The sequence below is a fragment of the Ruditapes philippinarum genome, unplaced genomic scaffold, assembly GCF_026571515.1.
Source record: "Ruditapes philippinarum isolate M1 unplaced genomic scaffold, ASM2657151v2 ctg8979_1_1_1_1, whole genome shotgun sequence".
NCBI classification, from domain to species: Eukaryota; Metazoa; Mollusca; class Bivalvia; order Venerida; family Veneridae; genus Ruditapes; species Ruditapes philippinarum.
This window is the reverse complement of record NW_026854520.1, coordinates 26,278-38,702: the sequence shown is the minus strand read 5'-3', so window position 1 is coordinate 38,702 and position 12,425 is coordinate 26,278. Positions and strand designations below refer to the sequence as shown.

The 12,425-nt window shown below is 33.3% G+C and overlaps 1 protein-coding gene across 1 annotated transcript; it reads left to right on the top strand.

Annotated features, from left to right (window-relative positions):
• The first annotated feature begins 1,341 nt into the window (after positions 1–1,341).
• On the top strand, positions 1,342–9,179 carry LOC132740351 (carbohydrate sulfotransferase 15-like). Its single transcript, XM_060728236.1, has 3 exons — positions 1,342–3,022; positions 6,282–6,429; positions 7,232–9,179. The coding sequence occupies exons 1-3, from the start codon at positions 2,807–2,809 to the stop codon at positions 7,414–7,416; spliced, it is 549 nt and encodes a 182-aa protein (XP_060584219.1). The 5' UTR covers positions 1,342–2,806; the 3' UTR covers positions 7,417–9,179.
• Positions 9,180–12,425: the final 3,246 nt, after the last annotated feature.

The following is a 12,425-nucleotide window of genomic DNA, read 5'->3' as shown; positions in this document are numbered from 1 at the left end:
AATGATAAATGTCAAATAACTAAGATCTGAACATTGTAGCGTTACATAGGAATACATTCATGAGAATAGGTTTCCTATCTAAGTGACCAATATTTGCCCTATGAGAATGACATATAACTTTGTAGAATCAACAAGGTAATGCTTTATGCACAATATCTAAGTTTAAGCATAAACCATAATATTGTTGGGCATATAAAATATCTTATTATTGCCTCCCAGTGTTTGTCATGGGATAAATGTTCTGCAGCTTATTATATTGGTATTTCCTCTATTGAACATATAAATTGTTGTAATGTATAATAAAGCATCTTTTATCAGCCCATCAATATCAGTCTTTCAATTAGAGGAGAAATGCCCACAAAAACACTAAATAGCCATAAAATTGATGTTTGATATTAATCATTTAAAACGTGTTGTTATTTAGTGGATTTAAATACTTGAAGTAAATTCAGTTTAACTTAATAATACCGTTATATTTCAAAATATCTAAATTATATAAACCTATGATCCACTTTGATTATTATCTTAACAGAAAAATAAACTTTAAATATTAAATTTGATAAAAAGCATAATAAAGTGACATATTTTAGGAAATAAAGGGAGGCGACATACATACATTTTGAGGGAACATATTGAGAAAGATATACATTGTAATCTCCCTTTGAAATAATAACTCTAATAAAAGGATCTTGAATAGGTCAGTGTGACCTTGAACTTCATCCAAGGAGTCCCAAACCTGCCTTCTGTACATCGTTTCAGTCATATAAGTAGTTCAGTCAAATATATATGAGTTTCTACCCGTGGTTTAAAAGATACTGGCCGGATACAAAATTTCAAAATAAATAAATTATGACAAACTTAAGAAAGTCAAACCTGCGCTGCTCTGCAAATCGCCTCATCATATTAAGCATTTATGCCAAGCAGTTTAAATTTCCGGTTCAAAAACATGGACTGAACACGAAATCTGCTAATAGACGGACGATCAGGTGCATAACAGCGTACACAGAATTTTGTTCAAACGTTAATAAATGCAATATAAATCGTCCTTAGGCATTTCGCAATATATTTTGCTTTTGAGCGTGCTGCTTTAAACTTTTCGGTACAGTGATATTGGCATCTTTTAATTCCAAATTTCATCTAGGAAGCGTTGGGTATTCAAATTGCAATCAGTCACAACAAAAAATGTGAAATATCCAAGTGCAAAGCCTGAAAAGACCAACACGATTTTCCCTCCCCACAAACACTCAAAATGATCTGATTCAAGTTCACAGAATTGAAATAACGTAAATTTCTTCGAAGGTGTCCACGAACCTTGCCATCAATTTGATGAATTGCAAATGTGAAATCTTCAGAGACAAGAACGCCTTTCTATTGTTACCTTATCCAGCGATGGTGTGATTGTGCCCAACTAACATCGTGTCAATATTTTTATTTAAACTATAGTTAACAAAATAACGTCTTAATAAGTACCAATATGTCCATCATACTTAACAAAATATAAGAAAGTCACAGTTTTTTTTAAAAATGTTCCCAAAAGAAAATTGTCACTATGGTCTATCTGACTTTCATCGTCGCTGATTTTCTATAGTTGATTATTCCGACATACCGTTTAATGAATCAGCAACATGTGTAGCTTACAATATCCTGTTCATGTTTTTAATTAATTTATCTCACACTTTAACAATATCAAGGGGTCATGCCATGCGCGCGCATCATCAAACTTATTCCGAGAACACTTTATCAAACGGTATTTTAAAGAAAAACGAGTCATGTAAATAACCCAGAATAGATTTGCATTCAATTTCGTTTGCAAATAAAATGTTTTTACTTCTTGCTTAAATACTCCTTAAATGCCTTGACAAAAATCTTCCTTTTCTCGTTAGTAGTTCGCGTTGAATGCATTCTGGATACTGCGTACACTCGGCATTGAAATGTTAAAAATGAGAAAATGTCGATTAAAGTGACAGTTAAAGACGTCATCTAGAACTTAATTGATTATTCATTATAGAATCCTTTTCAAAAATATATTTTCAACTTTTGTTATTTCTCGTGTGTACGAAAAATTGTCTTCAAACGCATATGGTGCTGAAAAAAGACTTCAAGATTTGTGCCCTGTCCTGTTTTTGTTTAGGGTCTGCCTGGGCTCGTTGCCACTGGTTCTCGTTGCTGGGTCGTGTGGGGTTGCGTTCATTGAACAACGCCTTTCCTTGTTGATTTTGTTTATCATATTCAAACAGTGTTTTGCATACAATGCGACCATCCTCGATATCGGTATGTAGTTCCTCAAGTGAGCATAACTTCAATTCAATTCATCGTTTATTGATTTATGGCAAAATTCCTCGGAGCCAAGTCAGGTGAATACGGATTTAATGAGATATAATTATCATATACATAACATATACATTAGCATTTAAAATTATTGTTTATGCAGATAAAAAATATTTAAGGGTTAGGGTTAAGGTTTGGGTTAGGGCGTGTATATGAAATATGATTATTTGATATCAGAATAACATTTGACACTCTCAGATTGTCGGTATCCGATGAAAAGTGAAATAACCTATTAATCGCTCGAGAAGTTCTCTGATCATCATTGATCTGTCCCGCGCATTACGAATTGTTAATTATGACATACATTTTCTATGTTTTCCTATTTGGCTATTTTTGGCCATTGGAAATTTCCTATTGTTTATTTAATAATCTGTTTTGTTAGATTTTACATTTTTACGACATTGCAGAATGTTATTATTATACGGATATTTCACAGTCGTTCTGACGCCGTCAAAAGGATAAAGACATCTCATCTGTGATGTGGCTTCCAATTCTTAAGAAAATACGTGAAATCGTAGGCAATGTATTTTTTTCTAATTCCAGGCTTTATTCAGATTACGTCTATTTTAACAAATACAACGTGACTCCTGAAGATTTTCACAACCGTGTGGTCAAAGGAATAGGAGCATTTCAGACATGTTTAAGGTTTCAAAACATAGAAGAATGTGCCAACAACTTCAATCAAAAGGACAGTGTAAGTTTCACTTACATGATACATGTATATTGAATGTTTTCAATCATGTTTTTGTAAACAAAATGTCTGCTTAAATTTGAGCCGCTTTTGCAAACATCGTAATCATAATATTATATGACACAGTATATACTTTGTCATATTTGTTAAAGTAATATTATGCACATCAAGTGGGTACCCGTGCGAATTTGTAAAGGCCGCCGACGCTTCACCGATGTTGGCTCGAATCCCGACAAGGTCTTTAGATTTTGTATGCGAGGGAGCGATATTTATTCAACTTAATGAAACAATGAGCATGATGTCACTTTGATATTTAGATATAAATATTTTAATTAAAGTGTGGCTACATCCACACACACACACACACCAACACACACACTCACACACACCAACACACACACACACACACACACACACACACACACACACACACAAACATACACATTAAATAAAAAGAGAACCCGTATGTTTAATATCATAGTTTTTCCTGCATTAGAAGGTTGGTACGAGAAGTGTTCAAATATGCATGTATCTTAGCACGTAAATTTTTAGTTCTCATAGGATTATTTATTTTGAACCTTCAAATATTCATGTCTACTAGATATAAAAAGTTTCAGTTTCTGTATAAAATCTAAGAAGGCATTTTCATAGTATTGTTTCGGTATACTATGAAGATACTGGAATAATGCAAGACCGAGATATTTTCGACCTCAACAGTATTTTCTAAGCTTTGGAAATAATAAAGTCACAAATGATAAGGTCAGGTGCACAGAGGATTAAGGAGTCCAACAGCCTTTCTCTATCTAATTAAATCTTGCACTCTAACGTCTTGTTATGTGGAAATCTGATATTGGTTTGAGTTAATTCAAAAGTATTTGTTTAGAAGACATTTCGCATTACCAGATATGCCTTTAGGAACAGCAACCTGGAATGTGGGACAATGAGTTGAAAAGTAAATATCGTACATTCCCTTCTTTATACTGATGGTGTCTTTTGCAATGCATGGTCCTTTGTCAGACTTTGGTACTCTTGTTTTGGTGTTTCCGTTGCGACTAATGAAAACTAAAAGTTAAGTTTCGTTACCAATTGTTTTTTTTTTCTGATCATCTGTCAGCAAATGTGGAATTCATCTATCAAAGATCTTTCTCATTTTCAAATAACGCCTGAGAATGATATGATGTAATCCAATTGAAACGCCAACGTTTCTTGCATTTTGACTGGTCTTCCATAGGTATTAGTTGTTTCTTCCACTTTAGCAACCATCTCGAAAAACATATCTGATTAAGACTGACGGTTTTGAGTGCAATTTCAATAGAAAATAACCCACAATTGAATTTATAAACCAATGTAAAAATAATAAAAAAGACATGTCATTTTAACCATACAGAACAAATTTTACCAAAATTTTTTGCACCAAGTGCCAAGGAGACAACATTCGTTGATAATTGACTGAATTTTTAGGCATAGTCTGATGATCTTCTACCAACCATTTTTTTATAGTTTACGAGTAATCACTGTTTTGTGAGCTATAAACACATCATTCTAAAGAGAACGGACTTAAGTGAATGGGGTATCAATGTAAAGATGACACTTATAACTACATAAATACTCATTTTCTTTTGCTTTTGTTTTAAGCAATGTTGAAGAAAAATGATGTTTTTTATTCCTTCATATTTAAAATCTTTTCTTATATACCTTTGTTGATATCAAACACTCAAATAATTTACAACATAATATATTTTAATAAAATCTCAATAAAACTTTTTTCATCGAATCAACAAATGCATAAGTTTATCTTGGACTAATTTTGTTTGTTTGTTTCATTATTTTACGCCTATTCCCAACAGTATTTCAGTCATATAGGCGGGTAGTTTCCTAACCATCGTTCCTGGAGAGTTACACCAGTACTAGACTACCTTCCTCCGTCTTAGACTAACAAAAATCATTTTAAATTTAAATGTGACAAAGGGAACCATGCATTACATTCACAAAAAGTAGGATTATGTAAAGTAAAATTGATCTCATATAAATAAAGGTACGCTCCTCTAATCCCTTTGAGAGAAAAGTAAATAACACTTTAAATATACACTGAAACACGATGATCATTCAATAAGTTATGTCGTAACTTTATCCTCATATTGTTAAACGCCCCATGGCACTAGCTCAAACGATTTGTGTCATGCAATTGTATGGAGGCACATTACTACCAACAGTTAACTATATAATTATATCGCGTTAACTATTTAATTAACGAGTTACTTTTCGTTTTAACACCATAAATATCAGATATTCATCAGTCTAACTAGATATCTTTTCTGTTAGATAGATAAATAACGAATAAGTATGTAAATTCTAAAAACAGTAAAGGTCAAAGCTTTTTAAACTAGAAAATTGTCTGTAAAATAGTATAACAGTTCAGATAGGCCTACAAGTTCGGTTACAAAGACAAACTCCGCTACTTTAAATGTAATAGTAGAGCAAGATGCAAGACTTCAGGAAAGGATACAGCTCTTATAAAATATATAAATACAGAATCCCTAAAGAAAGCCCAACACGGCAAAATTGAAAATGTTGCAGGCTCGGTTTGACTGAGCCTGTTCATGGACGGTACTGGAAAGTGCAAGTTACCGTCCACGCTCCCTAGCACCGGCTTAAGCAGAATTCAACATTTAAACATGAAGTAGTAAAATTTTGAATTTAGAAACATCCGCAGATGTGTTCATACGGCGGTTATCATGGAACCTTCAATGTGACACTTCCGTGCCATTCCATGAAAAGCGGCGTATGGTCCCCTAGTAATGAAAAGCGTGTGACCTTTTACATAGCTTACTTCCTACTTTTACATAAAAAACAGTATTCAATAAACTGTGGGCAAGTTTGTTGGCTTCAGAAAGGCTTGTGTTTGATGGGTGCGCCTGAAGTGTGCCAAAAAACTTCTAAAAACACACAAAGACTAAAATAGTCGTATTTTTCTAACTTGCTAACAAGAAATGAAGCTTAGGCATATGTTTGAGACGAGTCTCAAGCGAAACAGATAACAAACAGGTAACAAAAACAAACGGACATGTTTTGCCAAGAAGATATTGCTTGCGATTGTCTTTTATCCAAGTGGGCCAGTTGTTCAAATGTCTTGTCCGTCTGGTCATATATATATAAATGAAAATTACATTTTTTTTGCATCAACAAACAAACAAAATAAAATATATGTAACATGAAAGTCTGCATTATATACTGCATTATATAAATAAATCATTTAAAACAGGTCAGATTGAACATTGGTTTATACTATATCTACATAGGATATTTTCTGCGAGTATTTCCAAAAGATCAAGTGAAGATCATCAAGCTTGAAGATTTTTCTGTTAATACGTTATTCCACATGAGAAACATATTTTACTTCTTGGAAGTAGGTAAATATTTCGTTTTTGATATGTCTTATTTTGAACCATCGATGTTCTATTACATGTGCCATTTAGTTACGAACTGATTTAGGGTTTCCTTTATTCCTTAAACAAAGTCCACCACAAACAGCAGCAGAACATGATTATCAAACACAAAAACAACTGATACAAACAATTATTAGTGAAGGTCTAGCAAAAGTCAATAACAGTTATCGGATAGCAAAGCTTGATGATTAGTCTTATTTTTTTTAAATAGGAATCAAAATATGGCCAATTTAAAACTAATATATTTTGATAAAAAACTTGAAGGCATTTAAAGATCAATGTCAAGTTCTACTAAAAGGTATTGTTTAATGAATTGTTTTGTCCAATACAATACATCTACATCTCAATATACATCTACAATACTTATACAACACAATTATAACCAATTATAGTGACATCAATGAAATCTAGGTAATTAATATCTAAGGTTAATGTTATGTCAACTTTCTCACGATATGCGCAAATAGACATTTTGAAAATCATTCCTGCCGAGTTTTATTAAAGTTGGTTGAGAGATTTAAGGAAAGAATCGCACACAGATTGCCAGGCGGCGTGACAGTATTATAGTCGCAACAGTATACCCCTACAACATTCAGATAATATAAAGAAATGTTGACATTTTTTAATAGAGATCAGGAAATAAGCCTACATAAAAGACATAAGACAAATACTTAAAACATAATTTTAAATTTTCAATTTTCACATCTTAAATATTTTTCACGGTGTAAATGATGAATTCTTAAAAGCTTATTAATCTCAATCATAGGGATCCCTTCGGCGGGTATATTGAATCGTGTTGTAGATATGCCAAAAACAAACAATAACACAGAGAAAAAAACAAGTGCTGGAACTATGTGGAAGAAAACAGTAGCAGCTATAGATTCATTTTATAAACTGTACAACCAGAAACTTGCTGAGCTTATAGGACAGGAGTTCAATTACAATACGTAAATTGAAACGTTTACAGCAATTATTTAGATGTCGTGTCTATTTAAGTTTACATGCTTTAGATTATATTTTCATTTACAGATTAACCGTTGAAAAAAATGAATTTTTACTATTGTTCTTGTCCTGGGCTTATTGAGAATTGAATCTATATTCTCACATGTCTAATTCCTCAGAAGATCACAATATCAAGCAATAGGGCCCTTGGGCCTTGGGTCGCTGACCTTAGGCATGGCTGTATTTAGAGTTTATGAAGAAAAAAATCTTAGTTTTAATTGAACTGGGTGAGGGTGATCTCAGTTTTACAAAGGTTTCCCCAAGATCTGATCAGGTGACTTAGTTTCTGAACCTGTATGATTTCATTTCAAATCTGCACTAGATCTTGTTGAGATATATATGTTGATCAATTTTCGAATAGGGTAAAAGCGTCAATAACTTCGCAACAATGTATGTCACAATATCTTGAGAACAATGTGAAAGCTGTGCTAGAGAACAACAAAGGCTACAAGTAAATACACATCTTTCTTAGACGAAGACTCGAATTACACTGTTTAGTTGAATTCAATCTGAGTGACACAGTGAAGCTAAATACAAGCAACTTACAATAAAACTATAATGTACTATAAAAAACGGTTATGATATTTAGTCAATGCATTCAAAAATAACAAAGTTACAGCCAGTAACAGCAAAATGAAATAAACATTTCAATAATTTGATCTTCAAAGTCAAGGTCATTTATTGGCGAAGGTCAAGATCTGTCTGGTAATTTTTAAAGGTCTATCCTTAAAGTTTATTATGTTCAAGCTTGAAGTCAATCAATTATAAATAAGAAAGTAATAGCCACAAATAGCGAAATACAAGGGAAATTTGGACATTTGACCTTGAATGTCAAGGTCATTTATACATGAAGGTCAGAGTTTGTCCGGTCTACTGAAAGAATTTGTTCTGTTTGTTTGTTTCATTTTACGCCTTTTCCCAACAGTATTTCAGTCATATAGGCGGGAAGTGTCCTAACCATTGTTGCTGGAGAGTTACACCAGTACTAGACTACCTTCCTTCGTGCTAAACTACCAAAGCATCTACCGGGGATCGAACCCACGCCAACTAGGTAACTGGATTAGAATTCATCGACTCTAACCCCTCGACTACGAAGGCAGTTCACTAGAAAGAATAATCTTTGTATTAAATACCAAGTATCAAGGCCTTGTGTGCTTGGCAAGATGATTTTTTAAAGATTTCTCTATATAACTTTATATAGAATATATATTGTGCTCCTCTTAGTTCACGGTACTTAACGCTTTGAAACAAGAAAGAAAACAACAAATGAAACTTATGGTACAAAAATTGTCATAATCCATAACATATAGTTTTTTTTTTGCTGTATTACACAAGGAAACAACAATATATTTAGTCAAAATTAGTTTAAATGAGCCAGACGTAGACCATAGGTGGGACATTTTTAAAACAGTATGTTATCATTAAAATTGCGGTAATGGTGTTCTATTTCAGTTTTTTCATGTTTCAGTTAAAATTTCTTCATGTTATTTTACATCATTTTAAATATTAAAAGTATATTTACATTGTAACTCAAGATTTATTTTTTCAACACACAAGAACATTTAGAAAATGATGATTGTTTCAGACACATATTTAAATGACAATTGTTGCTTTTCGCAGAATTTTGTAAAATGTTGTTCTGTATATCGTAAAAATGTATTGATATAAAATATTTTGCACAAAACTTTGTTTAGGTGTTTGAATAAAATATGTCAATTCTGACCAATTTTAACACTGTTCACATGAAAATATGCCATAACCGTGAAATAAGTGATGACGCGGAATTAGTGATGTTTAGTAAATAACTTTATATAAAACTGAGGGGCCCACTGGCAGGTGCCCTTTTGACCATAGGGTCATTATATGAACATTCGTTGGAGAGAAGCGCTAGATGATGTAATATACCAAACATCAAAGCTGTAGGCCATGTGGTATTTAACAAGAACAATTTTAATATTTTTTTTGTTTTAAATCGATAAGCCCCCTGGCAGGGCCCCTTTTCATTACATGGGCAAAATTTGTAAAGGACCACTAGATCATGTTACATACGAAATATCAATGCTCTACGCATTGTTGATTTTTTCCTACATAATTTTAGATTAAACCGATACACCCCCGGCGGAACTCCTTTTCATCTTAGGGGCATGATTTGAACAATCTTTGTAGAGGACCACTAGATCATTTTACATATACAATATCAAGGGTCTACACCTTCTGGTTCGAGACAAGATGTTTTAAAAATTTTGTTAATAAAACTTTTTTGGTTGCCATGGAAACCAGAGTTCTTCAAGAAATCCAATTCTTTTAACAACTTTGGTAGAGCTTTATGCAAGAAACATTCCTGTCAAGTTTCATTGAATTTGACCAATTGTATTAAACGAGAATTCATTTGAATGAAAAAGGAAACACACGGACGACAGACAACACATTGTCACAAAAGATCAACTTGTCACTTTGTGAACTGAAAGCAAGTTTCGGAGTCCTATTTATTTTGAAATACTGACAATTTTGTCGCAATGATTACTTCATTCTCAAGTCAAGTATACAACATACTGAGTGTAAATAACATTTTAAACGTTCAATTACTAAGTTTTAATCATAGAATAATATAATTTGTTTAGTTTTCATTTAGTTTAATGTGAATTGTGATAAATACGAGGGTTGTTCAAAAATTAATGTTACTCGGGTTCTATCTCGTGGAAATCGTGCTATATGAACTCAAATTCAACACAAGTCGATAGCGTGATACCTGGAGAGAGGTACTGCACAATATCTCGCTCACAATTACACTTACCTTGATACTTTGTAAATTGTTTTGCAGCGTACTCATTACACTCACACAAATATGGTTGGAAAGACATCTGAAAACGTGATTTAAGTTAAGACCTATATAAAATGTACGTCTCTGATTCGCTTAAGGTAGAACGCGACACTTTGCGAACTTTCGAGTAGCGTCTTGAAATTTTGCATGCAAAAAATTGACCATATTTCTGATTAGGTTCCGTTAATTTTATTTCAATAGTTTCAGCCAATTTTTGTACACATGACGTCAAATATGATAAACAAGATCAACAAGGAAAGGCGACGTTCAATGAACGCAACCCCCACATGACCCAGCAACAAGAACCAATGGCAAGGAGCCCAATGGACCCCAAACAAAAACAGGACAGGGCAAAGACAGAGCACGGACAGGTTAATCATTAAATGATAATTAATTTGTAACTGATTAGGAATTCAAAGAAAATAAAAATAGGCCCACAAAGGGGAAGGGGACAGGAGACCGGGGGAGGGGGTGGGGAGTAATCAAAGAAATAAAAACTAGAGGCAATGGGGAAGATACTTACCGTAGACGAGAAAACAACAAGGGACACAAGCAAAAGTGTCACCAAAACAGTATGAAACAACATAAAACATACATCTGAGGAACACAGTGGGGCGCCGCCTTGGAACGGTCAGCAGCATAATAATGACTGCTGGGGAGTTTAAACCGGTTAATGGTGCACCAAACCTCGCTCTTAGCCCCACCATGTTCCTATAAACGAGACAGTGTAAATAAAATAAATCCCCGCCAAGTGAAATTCTAACAGTTGTCATGGTTACAAAAGGTTAAATAAGTAAAACACTAAAATGATCATGTAGAAACATATAAAAGTAAACCCAATGACCATAACAAAAGTACTCAATGTCCTAAAGGAAGACAGAGCAACAAGAAAATCACCTACAAGGGCCCGACGAAGCAAGGCAGAAGACGAACATTAAGACAATTCAGTCCCAAAGGGCTTTACGAACTATCCATCATAGAGTCTCCGACTTGGTCCGTCAGATGCAATCAAAAGAGGAAAGCGTAGTGTCCAACTGTAAAAGGGTTGAACACTAAACATGCAGTATGTCTTAAAATAGTAGGGTCATAACCTCTTTTAATAAAACGTTTAATGATTTTAGTAAAAACAGCAGAAAAATTACCATGACCCAAAATCTTACGAAGTTTGTAAATCACATCGCCATAAAAACCAGGCTGGCTAATCCCTTGTCGCAGAAGAGTTTTTAAATCACTATTGAATTTGGAAATTAAATCAAAGTTACGATTGTAAAATTAAGTAAAATATTTCCGTAATTTATGATAGCGGTAGCCCTGTTTTAGAAGCTTGCTGGTAATAAAAATATTCCGCTCGTTGAAATCCTTTACGTTGCTACAAGCTCTAGCGAATCTAATTAACTGGGAAACATAAACCCCGTAAGATGTTGCATGGGGTACGTCTCCATCTAAATGTGGATAATTAATTATACAAAAGTCAAAGTCATCTCTTTTATCATAGATTTTCGTGTGAATAGAATTGTTGTTGATAGTAATATGAAGATCCAAAAATGATGTACTAAAATTTGAAGAGTTCGTTTTATTAAGTTGTAGTTCATGCGGATAAATGTCAGACACCATTTGATCAAAATAAGGATTATCTAAATCTAAAATATCATCAAGGTATCTGGAAGTATTATTAAATGCGACTATAACATCTTGTTGTTTATCTTCAGAGAGAAGATATAAGTTGACCATCAAAGCCCGTTTTTGAACATGACGTCGTTGCGTATCCTTGGCAACTGTTACGGGTATTTCATTGCCATTAGCGGACAAAATATCTTAAATCCTACAACATTCGACGGAAATTACTTTTTCCTTTAAGCAGATATAAAATTTATTGTTTTACGCCGAAAATTGTTTGAGTTATGGAAAGAAAATTGTCAATTTTGTGTAAAATTTGACATTCAGTTTAGCCGCAATTTTCGGCTTTAAAGCGGCTTATTAAAAAATTCCTGAAATAAATTTTTGATATTTTTCTTTAAATGTCCTTTAAAATGTATACTTAGTCAAAATAACTAAAAAAATTAGGGGGTCGCCTACTCAATTTTTTCGGTACACGTGATTTTATTTCCCCCACACCTTTGGATAAAAGTCACGCTAT

What these genes read in the sequence shown, in the direction of transcription:
- LOC132740351 (XM_060728236.1), top strand. Translation starts at nt 2,807, where the DNA reads ATGTGGCTTCCAATTCTTAAGAAAATACGTGAAATCGTAGGCAATGTA. An exon ending in ACTTCAATCAAAAGGACAGT is followed by an intron (nt 3,023 to 6,281) that starts GTAAGTTTCACT and finishes CATTTAAAACAG; the next exon opens with GTCAGATTGAACATTGGTTT. An exon ending in ATTTTACTTCTTGGAAGTAG is followed by an intron (nt 6,430 to 7,231) that starts GTAAATATTTCG and finishes TCTCAATCATAG; the next exon opens with GGATCCCTTCGGCGGGTATA.